At 35.4% G+C, this 24911-nt stretch overlaps 1 protein-coding gene across 1 annotated transcript in view; it reads left to right on the plus strand.

Moving 5' to 3' along the window:
- Positions 1 to 3306: 3306 nt before the first annotated feature.
- LOC138691763 (zinc finger protein 235-like) overlaps positions 3307 to 24911 on the plus strand; it is a 29416-nt gene continuing 7811 nt past the window's right edge. Inside the window, exons 1-3 of the mRNA XM_069814115.1 lie at positions 3307 to 3406; positions 9862 to 9947; positions 21938 to 22020. Coding sequence (XP_069670216.1) covers positions 9867 to 9947; positions 21938 to 22020 — 164 coding nt within the window. The 5' untranslated portion in view covers positions 3307 to 3406; positions 9862 to 9866. The remainder of the gene's footprint in view (positions 3407 to 9861; positions 9948 to 21937; positions 22021 to 24911) is intronic.

Here is a 24911-nt window from a genome sequence, read left to right on the forward strand (position 1 = left end):
TCTAATCGTGTAGTAGTCAATTAAATCCCACTCGAGTTTTGATTTTCTCTAGATAAATCAAAACCTCTAGTGTGATTACTGTTGATAAAAGGAAGTTCATGATTTCCTCATAAGCTTTAACATAATAAAACACTGAAAATGTGCATGTATCAAGTTTAATGGCTAAGACCGAATGTTTCGAAGTTTTATTCAGGCCCAATTTTCTCATACGCAGATCGAGGTAGCTGCTCTCGGACGACAGAATTTAGGGGGTGACATTTTTTCCCGAAAGGTTTGCGAAATATTCGATAATATCGTCATGAGTGAAGAAAAAGAGAACTTCAAAATCAGTAACATATTCAAATTTTTTTAACGAAATTCTTTCCAAAAAAACCATGACATGACATTCGAACAAACCCAATGCGCGGTGTCGCTCTCAGCCTGAAAGCAACAATAAACATGTAGCATGCTTTAAGACAGTCGGTGTATTTGTTTATATTACGCTAAAAATAGCGAAATCAATAACACTTTAAAATTCTTAAAAAAAAAAAAAAGAATGGAAAGGGATTGCCGAGACTAACACTGGCCGTGCACTTAGAATTTGTAATTTAGCATACCGGCACTCGATCAGACAATAAAAGTGCGCCACTGTCGCACTATTCATGATACGATTGTTTGCAACTTCTCAGTTTCATATGTGGAGCAGTGGCGGCTCTACAATAAGAACTGCAGAGTTGCAGAACCGCCATTTAAATGGACCTGTAAAATTAAAAATGTAAAACGTGCTTTTATGTAATCTAGTTCATTGTCTCATTTATTTTTCCAATTCATTCTCCTTTGATTCGAGATTTTACTGTCTGTAGGAGCCTGGAACTGCTGGAGAATTTTATCTGTAGTGTACTTTTCGGATCTGTGATCGGCAGTTCCTGGAGCTCAACGCAGGGTAGTCGGCAGCAGGAAACAGGTTTTGTTCACTGCCCCATAAGACTGCATTGGAGCTGCAACCGAAGCAGATCTGTTCGAATATACAAAAAAAAAAAAAAAAAAAAAAAACCGTCAACACCCTCATCTCTTTATGACCTGCGTTAGAACACACAGGCTTCTGGATTACTGTATGTCATTACGGTTCCAGTAGTACTGTGGGTGGTGTGATGTGATTAGTCAGTGTGTCTGAGGAAATATTTTATATTAAAAATGAATGAAATGAATATCTAATCGACCAACCCTTTTCGAAATTAAAAGAGAAATTCCACGTTAACTTAAGAAATTAGGACATCCTACACCAATTTTAAACATTGAAATTTCTGGAAAAAGTCGAGGAAATCATGTACCCTACTAGTCATTTTAATACCGAAATGTGTAATGGAAACGATTGGTTTTTTGCCGTGCTCATGAAAACGCTTTCTTCCCCACCCGTATATTCTGTTTAGAGGAGAAAATACATGGACAAAGACCGGAGTGAAGGATTTAATTAATTTGACTTAAAAACTGTAAGAGCATGAAAATTCGAAAACTCATTTCAAGTCGAACAGATTTGTCACTGCTAGCGATATTAAAATATCCTAACACAGCTTGATTCTGCGTATTGGATTAACATTCAGAAACAAGAAGAAAATGTTTCTAAACAGAGATATGGTCTATCTAAATTAATTAACTGTGTGAAATTGTGTGCCGCATTTGAATTAGCGATGCGAGGACTTGCTGAGTCAGGAGATTCAACAAACCGCGGTATATTTCGGGGTTTGACTGATTTTACTCCACATTTAGATTAAACTTTCAAAGATCATTTATAGGGGGTCGTCACAATTCAAAGGAACTACGAAAATAATTCAAAATTAATTGCTGGATAAGAATAAAATTATTGGAAATTTCTCTTCATTGCCACCAAAACATGACGCTGAAAGTTTGATGCAAACTATCTTAATGGAATATAGGCTTAACGAAAATTCAGTCATAATTGAACCACATGAATTAATTGTGCTGGTTAATGGCGGGGCCAACGTAATGAGTGGGAAACACGGAGGATTTGTATTGTGTCCCACAGCTCATTTCTTGCCAAAGAATTAAATTTAATAATGCAACAAACATGTTCACAAACTGGTCAAGTTACGATACTTTATTGCAAATCTGTAGGAACTTCCAGCTCTCTGTTTTATAATTCCGTCTGCCGGTACGGGTAAAGGCTAGAAAAGTTGACGTAAAGAAATTCGGTAGGCGTTAAAAGCGTTCGAACGATAGAAAGTTCCTGATGGTTGTTCATTCAGGTATAAATGTGTGGGGCACATCTCCACTACGTAACTGGTTGTGCCATGTGGGAGAGGTGTAGCGCACGGGATGGGTAGGATGCGCGAATTGTTGGACGGGTGCACAGTCAACTTCGAGAAGGGGCTGTAATTACACGCGTTATCCGATTTAGATGCAATAAACAGCATGTGTTTGCTAAATACACTATTTTTCATGCAGAACTGCCAACCTTTATAACCGCGGACCGCTACTGATGTGGAGTAATGTTAGCCTGATAGATTGGTCAGTTGGTGTGTGACTTAGTGATTATTAAAGAGTAAGTGACCGTGGAGTTATAAATTGTATGCAATACAAAAATCAATCAAAGGAAGCACAGTTTGTAACAATGCATTAAACAGACAAATCTTAAAACTAGTACTATTTTTTTAAGAAATCCAATTCGAAAAGTTCGGCCCAGCAACCTGGTACTTCTGTGTCGACTGCTTTTGACCTAGTGGTAATATTATTTATTCAATTTATACAGATAGAGGAGACAACAATTTTTCGCTACTACCGTAGCCTAAATGTTAGTGTAATTTCATTTCCCTTCAATAAGCACAAAGTAATGAAAGGTAAGTTAAATTAATTTGTCGAAAATTTCAGTAAAGTCTTGAAATTTACATTTTCAAGCGACTCATCACAAAAGTGATTTTTTTTCCAGTAGCTCATCAACTTCTTTGAGTTTTATCGCTAGTAAACAGTGCTCTCAATTCAGATACAAGAAAAAACATTAATATTCTTTAAAATTCCATGCTGATATTGTAAAATTTCTGTTTCACCAGCAGGATGGAATGTGAAGATGGTATGACATTTTAGAACAAAACAAGCATTGTGTCGTCTAAATAAATAAAAATGTCTTAAGCTTTGACTTGAAATGGCCATTCTTGTTTAGTTCGCCTTAAGGAATTCAACTATTTTCTCATTTTAGTTAATTATGGGTGGATTTACAATCCTCTTGCATAGAACGTCTGAAAATAAAGTGAAACAACGACAACGACATTTCTCAAGGGTTCCCACGTGCCACTACTTTTCTTTCACGGCATCATTGATCTCTGTGCTTGAATTGCTTTTATGGCAATAAAGTTTTGGTATGTACTATGTGTTTTGTCATTCGTACAAGTGCAGTAAAAATATTGTTGATGAGGTAAGTTACAATTATCAGTTTTAAGAGATATTACGAATTTAAACGTACATAAGTTAATATATGTTTTTGCTTTTCAATGTGATTGTCATTCCAATTCTATTATTATTGTATAACTCTTTGGTAACTTGTACAAGGTATGTGACACAGTGTTGCCAACTGGACGGAAATTCCGTCAAAATTGACGGAATTTTAAGGTAGCGGACGGGAAAAAAATGGCTTTGACGGGTGACGGATTTTCTGGCGGAAATTACGATTTACATCGTCTTTTGACATGTTTAGCTGTTGACATGTTAATTGTTTAATTTTTGGGAGATTTTACTTTTTATTTGAACAGCCCTGCCTCTTCCGTACTATGTTTAAGAATCCCCTGCTACTGAGTTGCTCGTAATCAAGTCAGATGTTGACGAATGATTATTTTCATCAGAATTGGTAAGTAAGTTGTGTTAAAATTTGCTTTTATACAGTACAACCCCGTTTATCCGTCACCCTATTAACAGATTGGCGGATTATCCGATTATCTTTCTCTCGCTCGTTTTTTTTTTTTCGCTACAGAAACGTATGAAGTTGATACTGTTGTACGCTATATTAGTATACGTATTTTTTTCTAGAGTGTTATTACAAACATTTACACTTAGGCCTACACAGTTTTGGTCTACTGTTCGAGTTGCTGTACTCTATTACTTCTATATAAAATGTTTTCCATGAGTTTAAAAAAAACGTGTTGTGCTAAGTGTCGAATAAAATCTAAATAACTAAGTGGTTGGGGAAAGAGAAATTGTGAGTCATCTCGCATCACGATACGAGACTGATGTTACAGCTATGAGCGATTTAATAAAAATCAAGGATAAAGGGTATACAGTATGTAAATCTACAACATGAGACCTTTACTATTCCTATCTTTCCGCTGACACCCATTAAAAGGAGTTTCTTTTACCTCTTAAAAACACGTCTTTGACAACCGAACTTAAATTAATGAACTTCTGACTCACTACCTAGCGTATTAAACACAAGACCACGGAGAAAATAACCAGTGTTATTCACTTAATTTACGAAACTATTTCATGGTACGGATTATCCGATTTTTCGATTAACCGTTCAGTCAACCCCCTTCATTACCGTGAATAATAGGGGTTCTACTGTGTGTGTGTGTGTGTGTGTGTGTGTGTGTGTGTGTATATATATAATTTCTTTTTAATTTTGACGGATTCTGACGGATTTCCAGGTGTTATACTGACGGGGATACAATTTATGTGTTGGCAACACTGATGTGACAAGGTTAGTGGGTTAGTTGAGGTGATATCTAAGCGAAGTGAGGCCGAGGATCTCAAATAACTGAAATCTTTTCACATATTCCTCGGCCACACGTCACTTAGATTTCTCCTGAACTAATCCACTAACCTTGTCACATATCTTGTAAAAGACCGGCAGCCCCTTGCTAATTAGTAATTACCAACTTCCATGTGACACAGAAATCAGCAGGGTTGCCAGATTTGTATAACTAAAAGTAACGAAAGCTCGCTGGAAAAGTAGCCAAAATTCAGAAAAAGTAGCCCAATATAAATGGCAAATTTATATTTCGCGGATTATATACTGAATCGGAATGTTTTTTTTTCAAGTCTCCTTTATGAGCACTAATTTGAACTTTATAAACTTTACAACCTGCTCTATTGCTGTCGCCTTTCACATCCTGAAGCCTGAGAATGAAGTGCTATTTAACCACTGCCTATTAAACGTTTTGGTATACTTCTCCCACTTTCCCATTTTCAGCACTACAGAACGAGATAATAAATATTTCCTTTTTCAGTATAATCACAAAACAAAATAAATGTATAAAAAAAGTTATTCACTATCACAATTTAAAAATGTTACTGTATATCACTTCTATAACAAACACAGTTCTCTTAAAATTATTTCACTATAGGACTCAGAATTGAATAATTAGCCTACATTATAACTAGGATACAGAAAAGTAAAAAAATTAATTCTCTAATATAACTTAAAAATTGTATATCACTTTTACAAAAGATCCGAGTTCCTAATTTAAGATTAGTGTAATAAACTACAACGGCATTCACAAAAATACTAACGCTTGAATTGGAGGAAAAACAGCAACTGGTTATTATGTGCCTGCAGGCTGCACTTCGCCACTCCATTTCTGTTGGCGCTGGTCATGGTAAAACGAGAAAATCCCCTTACACTGGCTTAGATATGTGACATGTACAATAAATATATATTTCGCATAGGTATGTCGTTTCTCGTGGTTAAGGTGGTGGTGGTGGTGGTGGTGGTGGTGGTGGTGGTGGTGGTGGTGGTGGTGGTGGTGGTGGTGGTGGTGGAATAAAGCGAGACGTACACTGTAACAGGTTTTTTCACTGAGAGGAAGACTGTAACTACACCTATTATTATTAATTTTCCACAAATTCAAATCAGAAAAAAAAAATAGCCCCGAAATTTTTTGAGTAGCCCAATGGTAAAAATCAATAGCCAATTAAGATTTTAAGTAGCCCAATTGGCTACTTGTAGCCCAATCTGGCATTCGTGGAAATCAGTTGACAAATGGGAAAGATTAATTGAAAATACAATTGAATATAGCAGAGATTATCAACTTTTAAGAGACCGCGCCCCGGTAAATTATTTTTCTGTAAGAAAAGGGCCCGTTCCCAACAAATTTACTCTCAAATGCCTTTCCAATTTTTTTAAAGTTAACACATTCAATTAACGTAAGCATTAATAATTAAGTGTGGCCACAGTCTAGTATATACAGTCACGAAGCTTGAGTTTGTTGAGGGTATTAGGAACAATAGACTGTGCCGGTGCTATTTCGCATTGTCTGTAATGAGGCGATAGTAGCGATCCTAGTGGTTAGCAACTATCTATGGTTGCAAATTCCCTACGTATTGAACTTTGTGACTGTATATACTAGACTGTGGTATGGCGTAATCTTAAGACATAAAGAATACTGGTACAGTATGAAAACTGTGACTTGTTTACAAATAATTTAATTATGAATCACTAGATTAATGAAATTTTGTAGCATATTGTTGTTTCCTCGACCCATTATAATTAATTTATGCTAATTTTCATTAACATGTCTCTTTCTGACCACCAAAAGCTTATAACATTTGTCACTGTGTTGTTAAATTGGTTTTCATTATATTGGTTTGAAACGGAAAAGATAATGGGAAGAATGATTTTGCACTGTAATTCACCACCGAAGTAAGCTGAGCAGTGGAATCAGCAGAAAGGTGTCAACATATCGGCGAAACATACAGGCCTACACATGACAATTATTTATAAGTTTTATATTTACGTTGGTATAAGGGAAACTATCCCTTATATGGGGTGCAATTAGACAAATTAGTAACTTTTCTCCTATCTAACATATTTTCGTGAAATTTTATACAGTATTTACAGGTAGTTTTGTTTTGTATACAAACTCTGATGACGTTGGTATAAGAGGAACTGCCCCTTATAGGAGGATGCATTTAGACAAAATTAGTAACACTTTTCTCCGATCTAACAGACTTTTATGAAATTTTACAGGTAGTACATTTGTTTTGTATGCAAGCTCTGATGACGTTGGCATAAGGGGAAATGCCACTTATAGGGGGATGCATTGAGGAATTGTCATTACTATCACGATGAGAACCTAATTTAATAAGGAGCTCACTAAGCCAATGTTCATTTCGTTAAAGAAAATTCATATGCTTTATCCTCTTGTTCTCCAACGATAAATTATCTAATGGGGAAAAATGTAACATTTTAGGTACTATTGTGACCTAGCCACTGTCTCCACTTGGGCGGCCAATTTCGGACTCGCACTTAATCCAAGTAAGACTCAAGCTATAATTATTGGACATAAGCGTTTAGTTAACTCCCTTAATAACAGCAATCTTTTAGTTGTTACCCTTAACAACACGCTAATCTCTTATTCATCTGTCGTAAAAAATCTTGGCTTCTTTTTTGATAATAATCTAAGTTGGAATTTTCAAGTTAAAGAAACGATAAAAAAAATCTGTTCCTCCATTCACTGTTTGAGTCGCTTGAGAAACTTCTTGCTCCAGCAACTAAAACTTACCCTAGTACAAACCCTAGTAATGCCGCACTTTGATTATTGTGACGTTTTGTTAAGTGACCTAAGTTCTGAACTGTCAGTCAAGTTACAGCGAGCTCAGTATACGTGCTTCAGATACGTGTGCAACATCCGACGATATGATCACATATCACCGTCCTTAGCAAGTCTTTCGTGGCTCCGACTTAAAGAACGTAGAACTTTACACTCTTTGTCTTTACTCTTTCGAATTCTGCACACCTTAACACCAAATTACCTTTCGTCTCGTTTCTCTTATCTATACTCTAACCACGACGTAAATACTAGATCTCTTATCTTGTGGCACGCTAAGTATACCTCTTCATAGAACATCTTGTTATTCATCATCTTTTACACTATCCACCTCGCGTCAATGGAATTCCTTGTCACAAAGTGTTAGGGGCTGCAAGACAATAAACACCTTTAAGAACAGCTTAAAAGATAACCTTATTAGCATTTCACTCCAATCATACTGATTTAAACTATCACTGACTACATTGTTACTTCTTTCTTTTAGACATCATTCTGATTGTGCTGTATTTTCAAAATTGTCTCATAATAATCTCTTTCTATTATCTAATATTATTTGAAATATATTAACATTCTATGTATTTTAGCTTAATTCTGCTACACAGTTTATTTCAGTGTTTAATTAATAGTTCATAGTATTTTGTTGATTAATTCGTAAATAACTTTTGTATACATGTAACTCTCACCTAAATCAAATTGTTGAATTCTTTGTAAGTTCATGCATATGTATATACTCTTTTTGCTGGTTGAGTGGAAGAGAAGGCCTTATGGCTTAACTCTGCCAGCTAAAATAAATTATTATTATTATTATTATTATTATTATTATTATTATTATTATTGCACCTTTTGGGCACTTGGGAAGCTAAACTGATACATAATTAACAATCTCTCACCTTACATTCCCTGATTTGTACTTCGGAAGCAGTTTCCGTTCTCAGATATTTAAATAACTGCAATATAGAAGAATTGTATTACTGCACCTGGAAAGAATAGTACGCATAATTTATTACTTGCGCAAATCTGCGCACTTTAAGACTTCATTTAAAATAGGGATAAATATTCGAAGAAATGAAAACAAAAATCATTTTGGGACGGAAAAAATGGTGTCTTTTTCTCTACTTTAGCTAAATCTGCACTCAATGGTTATATTTATGTTTTGTCCCGTGTCAATTCATACTAATCTGACATGTTATAACAATATTAAATATAACAAAAGCAAACAATGTTGCATATATATAGAACCTTTATATCAAATATGATGGGAATCGACCAATTACAACAGAGTTACAGCACAAAGAAAACGGCAGACTCACGGCACTTGCTGAGTAAGAACGCTGGGTGGTCGAAATGTGGTATGTTTCTGGCTTCTTATGTCACTCTACAGCCACCTCCCCTGATTAAGATAATCAATTGAGTGTAACTCAGTTATATGTGCTTCATTTACTTGAAGACAGTGCCTCTCCCGATCCTGACATTCTTCCGTTATACTTAAAATTGTTGCAGGTGGGTTGTGCTGGATAACATTAGTGATCGTTTCCTTCAAGGCACATACAGATCTAGGTTCTGTCTGAGAAAACGCTGTTTCACAATTCGCCATAGATATATGTAAGAGGTGTGAAGTCTGGTGACCGTGAAGACCATGACAGTTCCAACCAAGTGCACACCGAACATCTCATTTAGTTTCTAGCGAACTGTTAGAGTATAGTGTGCCGTGCCCCCATCTGTTGAAACCACATTCTTATTCGTTTGTTCAGTGACAAATCATACAGCAACTCCATTACAGTGCTGTCCACTAAGTCCCTATATGTGTGTTGGTTTACACTTGTTTCAAAGAAATATGCTCCCACAACCATATCACCTAGTATTCCAAACCACACCATAACTTTTGAAGCAACAGGATTGCAAATTCTGGCACGTGAGAACTTAATGAAATTGTATTTAAAAGCGGATAATAGTTAAAGCATTGTTTTGAAAGTATCATTCTTGAATTTTCCCCCATTGATTACTAATTTGGGTGACATCCTTAGGAATTGTAGGGTTTATTCAGTCTGAATTTCAGTGAAGTAAATGAGCTCGCTTTCATACACAAACATACTCTTCCTATTGATTCTATAGGGAAATGGGATCTCATTTTGTACACCAGGAGTCTGCATGTCCAATTCATAGCTACTTACCGCTAATATCAACATGTCTTACGTTCCTGCATATAGCCGATAATTTGTTCAGAACAAGTTCGGAGTATTCAGGAGACTATGTTACAACCATTATGAATAAGACTCTTGTAATGTCTTACATCCTGCAGATGAATGTCACTCTCTATAAATTCCTGTTCCAGTTGAGATGGATGTGATAAAGATGGAACCCGACATCAACCCATTGCCTATGCAGACAAGTGATGCAGAAGAAAAGACCTTACCAGAGGTAAATGAAAAGTGATATTATGGTCTGTCCAGAATTACTTCCGACCTGACAAATGGCGCCTTTAGCATGTTACCATGGCAACCATTCAAATCAACCAATCACGAGAGACGCGTAACCATGGTAACGGGACGGTGTTGCCATGTCTATGTTTACAAGTTGCACGTGAATACCATAGCCTAGTGGTGAATTAAAATATTATTTAGTTTTATTACTGTTTTTAGTATATCGATAATTATTGTGTTTAAATCATATTAGACATATTATCTTCATTTTTATCAGTGGAGTGTGTGACTAGTGTGTGTTTTCTAGTTTCTGCGAGATTTTATGAACAGGTGACTTGTGCAACTGCCTCCGTGGTCTGTTGGTCAGCATGCTGGCTTCCAGATCAGGAGGTCCCGGATTTGATTCCTGGGTTCAGCTCTCGGTGAATTTTTCTTGAAGAACAAAAATTATCTGCGTGTCTAGAGTCTGGAAATTTGTATGAATATGTGTGATTTTGAATGTGCCGGGTTAATATTAATTAATTAAAAAAAAATACATCAGGAATGTCGCTGGACAGTAAGTTTTTTTTTTAGTTATTTTACGACGCTGTATCAACATCTAGGTTATTTAACGTCTGAATGATATGAAGGTGATAATGCCGGTGAAATGAGTCTGGGGTCCAGCACCGAAAGTTACCCAGCATTTGCTCATATTGGGTTGAGGGAAAACCCCGGAAAAACCTCAACCAGGTAACTTGCCCCGACCGGGATTCGAACCCGGGCCACCTGGTTTCGCAGCCAGACGCGCTGACCGTTACTCCACAGGTGTGGACAACTGGACAATAACATGAACACACGTTTCAACATCACATTGTTGACAAGTAATTCCATTTGTTAGCACAGCCATAAAGCATCTAATAGATGCTATAACGAACAACGAAAAAAAAAAAAAAAAAAAGTGACTTGTGCAATGTCGGAAGGAAGAAAAGGCAATCGGAGAACAAAGAATTTTGGACAAGGCGCGCCATTAAAGAGTGATGTGCGAAGATGGTGTGTTATGTAAGAGAGTATTTTGAGAGGGAAAAGGATAGTGGCGGGCCTCTTTTACCGTTGGCACAAATCCTAATGAGAACTGCTGCTTGTGTTCAAATTAATAAGAGCACTGTTACTGATAACGGAAAAGAAGAAGGCCGTGTAGATTTTTAATCATAAATATTTTTACAGTTTATCATTTTTTCAATGCCTTTCTAGCAATATTAATTGAAGATTACCGACTCTGATAAAAGCAAAGACTTCGTATTAAATTTAAACCTGTTTTTACAGTTTAGAGTCCTTTTGACGCATTTCTAATGGTATTACATTGAAGACTACTACCACTACCACTACTACAGCTACTACTACTAAGATAAGATAATAACTGCCTCCCATTGGAGGTAGCCCAGAAGGACACAGTATACTCTCCTACATGAATTTCACAATATCAAATGTTTACATAAATTCTGTAGAAAGAAAATTAAAATAAACATATATGAATATAAAGAGAATAAAAAAAATTAAACGGAGTGAATATGATGACTACCACTACTGTTGCTGCTGCTGCTGCTAGACTAATAATGTACATTTATTTTAATGGGCAGTGTTCAACAAATTGGCTAGAAATATATGTGTTCATGTCAGCCAAGGTCCGTTGATAGGGCAGGTCTTCACACGCTATCATATTTGCGCTAACTCTTAGGTTTGTTTACATTGCGCTGTGGTTGGGTTGTGGAATTAATGTTTAAATTTATATATTTAATAAAATAAGTTTCTAAAACAGATATTTCGATAACTTTCGGAGAAAGTTCTGCTTGACAACAGCAACCCAGGGCGCAAAGATGGCGGATATTAGTGGAATGGGATGAGAGGACCTGATTAAGAGCTTTTCGACAGCGACATCTAGCGATCTTGATGTCAGCCGTTCATTACTGCATTCTATCGGCAGCGTGCTTGCTTTCACAAAAGATGGGCAACATGGCAACACTACTTCCTCTTCTCTGTAAGCTGTCAAGTCGGAAATAGTTTTGGTCAAGGTATAGATCTTTTCTATGTTCGAAATACATAACATTGTAAACTTTCACACAATAACTATAAGCTACATGTTTCAATTTATAGTTAGCAGACTGAAGTAGGCCTACACTAACAAAGGTCAAGTCAACAATAGCTAGTGCTGCTCGCCATCACGTCACAAGTTACATTCTTGTTTACGCTATTATAACTGTTACAGCTGGTGTGCAGAAAGATTTCACCAGCTATAGTAGCTGCTCATATTCATCAGAAGTCTCAGTGAACTAAAACATGATATGATATTTATTATAGTTCACAGACAAAGAAAAAGTATACATACATATAATCATTGGAACCTTAGATTACATACTTTATAATTTACATATAAATATACTTACTTACTGGCTTTTAAGGAACCCGGATGTTCATAGCCGCTGTCACATAATGTCGCCATTGGTTCCTATCCTGAGTATGATTAATCCAGTCTCATATCCCACCTCCCTCAAATCCATTTTTAATATTATCTTCCCATCTACGTCTCGGCCTCCCCAAAGGTCTTTTTCCCTCTGGCCTCGCAACTAACACACTATATGCATTTCTGGATTCGCCCATACGTGCTACATGCCCTGCCCATCTCAAACGTCTGGATTTAGTGTTTCCAATTACGTCAGGTGAAGAATACAATGCGTGCAGTTCTGTGTTGTGTAACTTTCTCCATTCTCCTGTAACTTCACCCCTTTTAGCCCCAAATATTTTCCTAAGCGCCTAATTCTCAAACACCCTTAACCTGTGTTGCTCTCTCAAAGTAAGAGTCCAAGTTTCACAACCATAAAGAGCAACCGTTAATATAACTGTTTTATAAATTCTAACTTTCAGATTTTTTGACAGCAGACTGGATGATAAAAGCTTCTCAACCGAATAATAACAGGCATTTCCAATATTTATTCTGCGCTTAATTTCCTCCCGAGTATCATTTATATTTGTTACTGTTGCCCTCAGGTATTTGAATTTTTCCACCTCTTCAAAGGATAAATTTGCAATTTTTATATTTCCATTTCGTACAATATTCTCGTCACGAGACATAATCATATACTTTGTCTTTTCGGGATTTACTTCCAAACCTATCTCTTTACTTGCTTCAAGTAAAATTCCCGTATATTTCCTAATCGTTTGTGGATTTTCTCGTAACATATTCACGTCATCCACATATACAAGCAGCTGATGTAACCCGTTCAATTCCAAACCCTCTCTCTTATCCTGGACTTTTCCAATGGCATACTCTAGAGCAGAGTTAAAAAGTAAAGGTGATAGTGCATCTCCTTGCTTTAAGCCACAGTGAATTGGAAACGCATCTGACAGAAACTGACCTATACGGACCCTGCTCTACGTTTCACTGAGACACATTTTAATTAATCGAAGTAGTTTTTTGGGAATACCAAATTCAATAAGAATATCATATAAAACTTCTCTCTTAACCGAGTCATATGCCTTTTTGAAATCTATGAATAACTGATGCATTGTACCCTTATATAGTTTCCTTCCCCATAATGCAACAAATAATCTCCTATTTGTATTATGCCGTTCCCATCAAATCTAACCTCCTGTACTCCCACAAAGTCTATTCTTCATCTAGCTAGTTCTTTTGCCACTAATGTTGCCCTTCCTGTTCTATATAGACTTGTGACATTCCAAGTACCAAATCTCATAACCTTATTCCTTTGCTGTGGTCGTGCCAGAGAATCAGTCCCATTCCAAGGCTTATTTTGAGGTTTCGTAGGAAGCTGTTTTTTGCGGTGATGGGTTGTTAGCCCTTCGCCCAAACTGGAGGACCACCCCTCATCGGCTGTCCATAACTGCTTATTCAATATATTCGCAGCTACCCTTCATATCTGGAGGCCGTCTCCTCGATCCGCAACCTGAGGACATGCCATGCCATGGTGATAGGGACCCACAATACATTGACATATATATATATATATATATATATATATATATATATATATATATATATATATACAATTTTTAATATAATTTCTAAACTTAACTATTTAATATAAGATGTTTTATCTTGCACTTGCGACTAGTTTTGTGCAAGACTCAACTCATTTTAGTATGTTGTTACATTTAGTCTTTGCTCACTTGCCTAAGTTGTATTGTCCGCGCAACTTATCTAGGCACCTCTGTCGCTGCCCCGTATCTATCTGCTGGCTGCCTGACGTCGCTGCAGCAGTTGTACGTACAATTACAAAAAACATAATTCGGTATTTAATTTCAGTGCATTCCATTGCATATGGTAGGTATAAGTATATGGTTTCACAAAATAACAAACATAAATAAATTACATTTTTCTTCTTCTGTGTGCAATACAGTATGATTACAACTGCAATTATTACAATATTCGTATCTGGCCGCCAGCTACTGATGGTAAGCGATGCATGAAGTCTTTAACTAGAAGCACAGGTCTGTAGTTGTTCGGTTTCCAAAAAGTTCACTTTCACATAGAGTCATTATCAATATTCTTCTTCTTCTTCTTCCTCCTCCTCTTCCCTTCATTATTATCAGCATCATCATCATCATCATCATCATCATCATCATCATCATAGTCATCAGTGCTGGTGTCGTCTAGACGTATTATAAAATCCATAAATAATTAGGGAAAACACTTGAAGCAAGTAAAGAGATACGTTCCAAATAAATCCCGAAGAGACAAAGTAGGCCTATATGATTATGTCTTGTGACTAGAACATAGTACAGCAACAGTAACAAATATAAATGACACTCGGAGGAAATCAAAAGCAGAATAAATAGGGGAAATGCCTGCTATTATTAGGTTGAGAAGCTTTTGTCATCCAGTCAGCTCTCAAAAAAGCTGAAAGTCAGAATTTATAAAACATTATCGGTTGTTCTGTATGGTTGTGAAACTTGGACTCTCACTTTCAGAGAGAAACAGAGGTTAAGGATATTTGAGAATAAGATGCTTAGGAAAATATTTGGGGCTAACAGGATTGAAGTTACAGGAGAGTAGAGAAAGTTACACAACGCAGAACTGGACGCATTTTATTCTTCACCTGACATAATTACAAACTTTAAATCCAAACGTTTGAGATGGGCAGGACATGTAGCACGTATGGGCGAATCCAGAAATGTATATAGAATGTTAGTTGGGATGCTAGAGGGAAAAGTCCTTCGGGGAAGCCGAGACATTGATGGGAGGGTAGTATTAAAATGGATTTGAAGGAGGTGGGATATAATTACTGTAGAGACTGGATTAATCTTACTCAGGATAGGGACCGATGGCGGGCTTATGTGAGAGTGGCAATGAACCTCCGGGTTTCCTAAAAGTCTTAAATGAGTCAGTAGTAAGTAAGAAAGACATTTCTCTTTTGCCTCTTGATCGCAACTAACAACCACTGACCTTATTATCTCCCTCTCCTTACTGTGTATGCTATATTAAAATTAAATTATGGTTTATTTAACGACGCTCGCAACTGCAGAGGAATTTTGTCCCGCAGGAGTCCTTTTACATGCCAGTAAATCTACGACATGAGCTTGTCGCATTTACACACACTTAAATGCCATCGACCTCGGCCGGGATCGAACCGGCAATCTCGAGTATAGAAGGCGTGTATAACCTTTTTGCATCTCTTATTACTACCGGCCATTGCATAAATATGTCTTCACAGAACGCAAAATTACTGTAAGTACAGATCACACTAAGCAAGCAAAGGTAGTTTACCCACCTCGTAGAACATCCTTCCCTCTCCTGCCCCGCTACCGCTACAAGCAACCCCGCTATACCCCGCGCCCCTCTCTTTTAGCTGCCCAGATAAGTTACGCGGACAGTACACGTTTCAATTTGCAGTGTGTAGCTACCATATATAAATATTATTCTAGCGTATTTAAAACTTTTGAGTATATATGTTTTATTTTATTTATTGATAGTACTATTCAAAAACTAAACCTTTTTTCTTATCTGATTTTTTCTCATTGAATTCTAGCTATTTCACTTGTTCTTTCCATTCTAATTTTTTGGCCAAAAAAGATATGGACCTATTTGCCTTTGTAACTTTGTTATTATTATTCATAAGTTTTTTTATATCAATTTCTTTCATCGTTAACATATCGATCTTTCGGAACTTCAGGATATAGCCATTAATGTTTTAAGGCATTCCTTGTTAATTGTAAATAACCTTCTCTACTGTTCTATGTATGAAAAATAAATTATTAATGTCGAGGATAGCTGCCCCCTCAGAAATAAATTAAATTAAAATAAATTAAAAATTGAATTAAAATTTAAAATAGAATATTGTTGTTCTGCAATTAATTTATGTGCTGTTACCTCTCGGTACTGCTTTTTCAAGGGCAGCTATCCTTTTTGGATTCTTCTCTCTCATTTGTAGGAACTCTTTTATAAATTTCATCCGTATTTCTTTTGTATATTGACATTCAAAAACAATATAAATATCATCTTCTCTATGTCCACATAATGGGCACGTGCCTTGAGGTATATTAACTATATTATTTCTTAATCTCCAAATTGGTGAACTAAGATATCACACAGTGGTTAAAGTTTCATGGGAAAATATCTTCCCCAAAGAAAACTCATCGGCTAGTGAGCCAGATTCAATTCTTTAACTGGAAGAATAGGTTCTTTGTTTAGTTTCACCATCAAGGATATGTTGCTGCTTAATGTATTTTCATTTTAATTCTTTTATATTCATAATGACCTTGAACATTCAATTTTAGTTCAATTATGTCTTTAAATGTACATTCCAGTGACTACAAATCCAAAACGATCATCAAACTTGGTATACCTTAAAAATAATTAACATGAATGAATGCCACACCCATTCCACACGTACATAATACGTGAGTTTCTAATTCAGTTTATTTAATTCAATTGAAACATTCATGTATGTAAATGAAATAATATTCCATCACATTTTGTTCAAGAATTATAACAGTATGATACGAAAGATTGTCAGTTACATTAACATATCTTGATTTAGTCATTAAATTTATTCAAATACATATATGTTACAGAAGTCAAGAACCTGGTGAACAATAATATAATTATAGAAGATTTTCAACAAATGTGTTGCATATAAGACATACGCTATTACAACATTTTAATCGTAATATCAGTAATATTTTGCATAATATCACTTAGAATCTGTCTCACACAGATATTAAGTACAAATATTTCAAATATTTTATCAATTTTAAAAATTTACATTATATGTAATAATGACATTCAGCAAAATGTAACATGAGTTGTATGTAATTGACATTCATATTTTATAATTTTTCTTTTCCGACAAGTCGGCGAGACTACACAAATCAGTGAAATTGAGCAATTGTCACACCAGTATCAGATTTTATTACATATAACTCATGATTAATTATTGAAATCATTGCTATGCTTATTACTATGAATACCTTATTGACTTACGTGTCCACATCTGTGGAGTAACGGTCAGCGCGTCTAGCTGAGAAACCAGGTGGCCCGGGTTCGATTCCCAGTCTGGGCAAGTTACCTGGTTGAGGTTTTTTCCGGGGTTTTCCCACAATCCAATATGAGCAAAAGCTGGGTAACTTTCGCTGTTGGACCCCGGACTCATTTCACCAGCATTATCACCTTCATCTCATTCAGACGCTAAATAACCTAAGATGTTGATAAAGCGTCGTAAAATAAACTACTAAAATTTAAAAAAATAAAAAATTGACTTACGTTTAGATTTCGTTGTAACATTTTCAATATCTTATGATGCCATATAGGCGAAAACGTTCATAAATTTTCTTCTGTAAGATCTCGTAGCAAATAATAATTTGCAAAATAAAAATGATAAATCATATGTTTGAGAAACTTTAAAATAAGTTTATACGGTTTGTAGTAGTTCAGGAAGTACACTTAATTGTGATTTTTAAATTTTTATATATTTGTTTATTAGCCAAACTCCACACATTTGATGTCTATTTCTTGGGACCAGTTGTTCGTAACTACGCATTAATATCACAAGTCACAAAGACTACTTCATAGTTCCTTTTTCATCTGCAGTAATATCCTTACACTGACTATTACTTGGGGACAAAGTATTATTCCTGTCTTCCCCACTAACACCTTCAGTAAACCAACGCACAAGATTATGAACAATAAAATCATTCTGGACGAGGCCTTTCATACAAATTATATGACTACTGATTCTGGAGTGCGTTTACATGCATTCATTGACATCAGAATTGTCACGGTATGTTTGGATCTTTAATATTGTAATCCGACAGAATGAAAATTCGGCTATCTTTCCTCTACATATATATTTATAAAACGGTTTCCGGTGTATCAATCTTTAACTGTTTCGGTTCGCATGCGTCGATCCCCTTCGACCTCCTACTTGAATGCTCGAGAGCAGGGGGATGGTCGTGGGAAGGACAGTCGGATCGCGGCGCCAGTTGGAGAGTTGGCCTCATGTGAGTCGTTAAGAGGGTAGAATCAACTGAGTTGGAGAGATCAACCAACCGAAACTTGACCTCTGGTATGTTATGAGTATACACCGGAAACTTGGAGATTGCGATTGTGAGATGGGTTATGTTGTAGGTCGAGAGATTTTAACAGATATGTAAAAGAGCTCTTGCTGAATAAGATAGTCTTGTTATTTATTTTTGCAAGTTTGCTGTTAATTCTATTTAAGAGAAAGATTATAATACTGGCAGATATTCTTGTTACTTATTGTTGAAAGTTTGCTGTTAATTCTATTTAAGAGAAAAATTATAATACTGGGAGATATTCTTGTTACTTATTGTTGAAAGTTTGCTGTTAATTCTATTTAAGAGAAAAATTATAATAATGGGAGATATTCTTGTTACTTATTGTTGGAAGTTTGCTGTTAATTCTATTTAAGTCTGGTTGGAGAGAACTAATGTTGAACTGTTTTCTTGTTTTATGTTTTAAGTAAGAAAATCAAATTGCTTGTTACACTTACTCTGAATTGTTGCCAAGCTATACATTCCCACAGGGCATTTGAAAGAATGTTGTTCTTAAGGACACGACTCCTTTTTGTCTTCTCTGCGCCTTTGTCTAAAATTCTCAATACTTTTACCGTTTCCAAATAATTGTTTTGGTTGTAGATGTATGTACAAACATTATCACCTCTCTTCATTTCTTTTTTACCCACTTTTTTCTAAATATTTATATATTTGCAATCTATCGTTTGTATAACATTACCTTATTCGTAGAGAAAAAATATTTTGTAATTTTACGATAAATTATATAGCAGATTTCGAGTGGATTCCAGAATAGGTTCTAAATTTTGCAAAATGTTCTGATACATATGTGCAGGTTCAGCATGCATGTTATTATTGTCCATTTTATTTATTCCTATTATTTTAGTGAAGTTCATTTCATTTTAATACACACAGAGAAATGTAAAATTTGAAACTCCAATTTCCCAATTTCAGAATTATTATAAATAAAGATAATGTATTTGAATTTTATTGTAGTCCTTATTAGTAGACTCCAACTTGGTTAAAATTGTCGGGAAAGTTATCAAGTTCACGAAATGGTTGAACGAATTTTCTAACCAATTTTTTCTCTACGATATAATGATCATTATGGTCATACCAAAGGAATCTTTGTGTTCTGGAGCTTTAGTATTAATGTATAGTTCATGTTTTTGACTGGCAGAAATTATGAAGCTAAACTGGAATTATTAGTCAGGATTAACATTGTTATTAGCTTGTGCACAACATTTAATTATCAGTAGAATATGTTTGTGAACTGCTGGCATTATGAGTACAGAGGTACTTACTTACTGGCTTTTAAGGAACCCGGAGGTTCATTGCCGCCCTCACATAAATCCGCCATTGGTCCCTATCCTGTGCAAGGTTAATCCAGTCTCTACCATCATATCCCACCTCCCTCAAATCCATTTTAATATTATCTTCCCATCTACGTGTGGGTCCACACCAGTGGAGTAACGGTCAGCGCGTCTGGCCGCGAAACCAGGTTCGAATCCTGGTCGGGGCAAGTTACCTGTTTGAGGTTTTTTCCGGGGTTTTTCCTCAACCCAATACGAGCAAATGCTGGGTAACTTTCGGTGCTGGACCCCGGACTCATTTCACCGGCGTTATCACCTTCATTTCATTCAGACCCTAAGTAACCTAGATGTTGATACAGCGTCGTAAAATAACCCAATATCAGCCACATGGTTTCTCGGCCAGACGCGCTGACCGTTACTCCACAGGTGTGGACTATATGCATTTCTGGATTCGCTCCTATGTATTACTACATGCACTGCCCATCTCAAACGTCTGGATTTAATGTTCCTAATTATGTCAAGTGAAGAATACAATGCGTGCAGTTCTGTGTTGTGTAACTTTCTCCATTCTCCTGTAACTTCATCCCTGTTAGTTCCAATTATTTTCCTAAGCACCTTATTTTCAAACACCCTTAATCTCTGTTCCTCTCTCAAAGTCAGAGTCCAAGTTTCACAACCATAAAGAACAACCGGTAAAATAACTGTTTTATAAATTCTAACTTTCAGATTTTTTGATAGCAGACTGGATGATAAAAGCTTCTCAACCGAATAATAACAGGCATTTCCCATATTTATTGTGTGTTTAATTTCTTCCCGATTATCAGAGCAACTATCGGAAGCAAAACTGAATCAGATCATTATATACCTGGTAATGTAAAATTTATAGTCATACAATGATATAGTGTTGGACATTGTCACAAAAAAGGGGATTGTACGAATTTCGTCCAAAGCTGTGCCATTACAATTAGCATGTCTGGTCGTCAAACTGGCGAACTAGGACAAGATACCTGGTTGAAGTTTTTTCTGGGATTATCCGTGAACCCATTGAGAGCAAATGGTGGTTCACTTTCGGCACTCGACCCTGGACTCATTTAACTAACATTAGCATCTTCATTTCATTCAGACACTACATAAACATTGCAGTTGATAAAGTGTCGTAAAATAAATAAACAACTTACAAAATTCACCAATTTTGTGACCAGTAATCAAATTATTCGTTCATAGATGATTTCTGCTATAATACAGTTGTTAAATACTTATTCTATAACAGCCGCTTTCCACGAGTTTGCCATGGCGCACTCGAAGGATCTGCTGGTGTGCGGCAGAATACCAAATGTGACTCAAGTCAGCCTTCAGTGAACACAGAGTAGGTGTGCAAGCAGCAGAGACGATAATGACTGACGCGCAGCTAGGATAGCTAGATCAGTAAAATTAGAATAATGTTCCAATCTTAAAAGTATCGTATTTTATTTGGATTTATGAAAGAAAATGTTTCGTGCATTAAATACCTTAGCAAACATGTAATGATATTGTATGTTTTCGTATTTCCTCGGTAAGAAATTAAGAAAACATGCTTAAATATCAGACAGATATTGCTTTGGAATAGTTGTCTGTAATTAAATTTTACATTTCTATCATAACTTCAAGTAAAAATACAAAACTTATTAAAATTTCTTTTAATAATATGTATTTGGTTCTCTTCTCAACCTTCCTTTCAACATGCGCCTGTTCACCATTCTTCTAATTATCATTCCTCGGTATGTTCACTCAAAAATAATTCATATTCAACTGATAATATTTTATTCAGTGTATTCATGAATATACATTTATCTCATTTATTTGTATTTTATAGTACTCATGCCCTCCTAACCCTTCAAATTTATCCGCATGCCTGGAAACAACATCTTTAGATTATATGAGTGCATTGCAGAATTTTGAATTACACTTTCCGTGTCCCACATATGGTAAAAGTTTGAAAAACGCTGTGCTATAAGCAAAAGAATTACCCTATGAAAAATCTGCCCCAAGAATTGTCTTGTGTTAGCTAAAATTCTACTAGGCCCAGTACTCTTTAAATGGAGTTCTGTGGCATCTAAAACAGACGCGCTTTTGTTAATGTGAATTATGCTATCTTTTTGTTCTGTGTTTTTAGGAAGAGCAGACTGAACTACACACAGTGAATGAGGAGCCATGGGTGGAGGTAACGGCAGAGGACACCGAGGTTTTCACCGAAAGGTGAGTGTGGTGTGTGAGTCTTCACTCAGGAGTTCATTGTGTTTGAAGTTTCCGCTTCCTTGAACTGTCTAAAAACACCTTCAGAAGAACTGTCCTTTTTTCTCTTTTTTCCTATTTTTCAATATAATTCCTTTGCTCCTGTCTCATCTTCAGAGGAGCTATCTGTCTGAATCATCCAGCAATAATCTGTTATCACAACCACATTCCACTTCTCTTGGTATCCGGTTTCCATAATGTACTGTTGAATCCTTTCTTAATGTTCTTCACTAAAAGTGCCTAGATTTTCAGGAAAGTAATGTAGATGGACTTGCTAGAAGTGGGCCTTTACACAGTATTGCAGTCCAGGACTTGAAACTCTCCAACATAATTTCTACAGTTATTTATAATTGAAGTCTTCATATTTCCCTAGGAAATTATGAACTAACATTTCGAGTTCATTGCAAGAGCTTTTCTGCTAATAGTTCATTATATTTACAAAGTCACTGTGTAACATTAATTTGCTTATTTGATTTATTCTTTTAATTATTTATTCTTTTTTTATTTGTTTGTTTATTAGTTTATTTATCTATTTAATTATTCATTAATTCATTAAATCATTGATTGGTTAATTGTTTAATTAATTAATTTGTATATTTATTTATTCATTTGTTTATTTATTTATTTGTTTATTATTTGTTTATGTATTCTTTTATTTATTTGTTTATTTATTTCTTTAATCACTTATTGATTTATTCATTTATTTATCTGTTCGATCATTCATGCATTCTGACACAATCTTTCACTTTCTCACCACCAGAATTACAACTACAATAATACATACAGTGGTTCTGGAACAGTGTTGTTTCATCAGGTTCTGATTTCTTTCTGTTTGGTCACTGTTTCCCCTTCCACTTCTTCCCCTTCAGTGTCCCACTCACACCAACTATGTTAGTATTCTATTCTTTAACTTTTTTGTTAAATTTCACTGCTTGTATATTTGTGACCTGGTAGAGTGTAAGAGAAGGCCCTATAGCCTTAACTCTGCCAATATAAATAATTCAATTATTATTATTATTATTATTATTATTATTATTATTATTATTATTATTATTAAGTTCCAGTGAATGAAGATTCTGTATTATCTTCCATATACCTGAGTTCATAATTTAATGATTTGTAAATGAGCCTAACTTTTCCCATTCTTAAAAAAAAAAAAAAAACATATTGGCATTGAAGTGTTATGATGGAAACTGCAGTCACAATGCGTGATAACTACAATTGTGCGATTTTTCTTGCACACCTATGTGGTGAAATATGTAATAGGCCTGCAGATTATTCTGTGGTGGATATTAATAGCAAATGCTGTAATATCTTAGTGTGTGTAAATATTTTTTTAAATATGAAGTTAGAATTAAATCAAATTAAATTAGGAAGTTGGTCTGCAACATATGCGATTAGAAATGGATTCCCCATTTGCCGATATTCCAAAACATAAAGAAATATCTCAGGAAGGTTTTTTAGAATGTTGCCACAAAAAGCCACATGCGCATCTGCTCTCCTCCGTTCCCCATTTGTCTTATAGTAATGTGTGCATCTCGGTGCCCTTAGGTGTTTCTTAGTAAGTTATTTTACGACGCTTTATCAACATCTTCGGTTATTTAGTGTCTGAATGAGATCAATGTGATAATGCTGGTGAAATGAGTCCGGGGTCCAACACCTTCATTTCATTCAGACGCTAAATAACCTGAGATGTTGACATAGCGTCGTAAAATAACCCAACAAAATAAAAAAATGAGGGGACTATGTTACACTAAACTCGGCATGCACAACATTAAAATTGCATATGTGTCAATATTCTGCAGTAATAATTAACCATTGTCGTAGAATATTTCGCCATTACGAATGATTTTTAATAAAACTCTTTTTCTCGAAAGTATTGAATAACGCTAGTGATTGTCTTAATGCAAGACAAACGAAGAAGTACACTAGTTTAATAATAATAATAATAATAATAATAATAATAATAATAATAATAATAATGATGATGATAATAGATGATGATGATGATGATGATGGTGATGATGATGATGATATCTGAAAGTAGAAGGCACTGGTACTTCACTATCAGCAGTTCAAACGAATTAGAGGGAACGAAATCTGAAGGAAAAACGCGGAACTGAAAACCGTCAACTTGCCAGAGTAAATTAACCAGATGAAGAATGTAGTTGGAAAGGAAAATTTTTTATTAAGAAATCCAGACAAAATTATAAATTATAAATTCCATTAGATCACATTGAAATTCCGCATACTGATATTTGAAAAGTCATCAATCAATCTCAAATAAGACTGTAATATGCTTGACTTGATTATAATCGGTGTACTCGATCAGTAATGCAAAATTAATGAAATAATTATCACTATACACAATGCTTAGTAATGGAACTATTCATCATTTTGTAGAAATGCGAGTCGAACCTACCGGCAGAAATTGTAATGAAGCTCCGAGTCCCACTCTTGACCATGCTATTTGCCAGCTTGTATAATCTCGTAAGCAACACTTTAGACAGAGGTTTATTAAAAGGGAAAGACAACTAAGTGTTTACTAACGTGGTGTAATCCTTATAAAATTTGATGCACAGGTGAAGACCAATATGCCGAGACAATTTTGATACTTCCAACATTAATCATAAATTAGTTATATAAGAATGTACAGTAACCTTTAAAAAGAATGAGACGATTCTTGGTTGTCGGAAGTTAAAGTTCTACAGCGCGTTTCACTCGATATCGACGTACCAAGACAAATAGAACAAGAATTGTTACAAGGACCACAACAAGGACAAGGATTAGTTTAAGGATCACGAAGAAGACAGCCATTTAAGGCCACGATTTCATAACATAGCTCGGGTAACAAA

This window comes from Periplaneta americana, chromosome 16, assembly GCF_040183065.1.
Source record: "Periplaneta americana isolate PAMFEO1 chromosome 16, P.americana_PAMFEO1_priV1, whole genome shotgun sequence".
Taxonomy (NCBI): Eukaryota; Metazoa; Arthropoda; class Insecta; order Blattodea; family Blattidae; genus Periplaneta; species Periplaneta americana.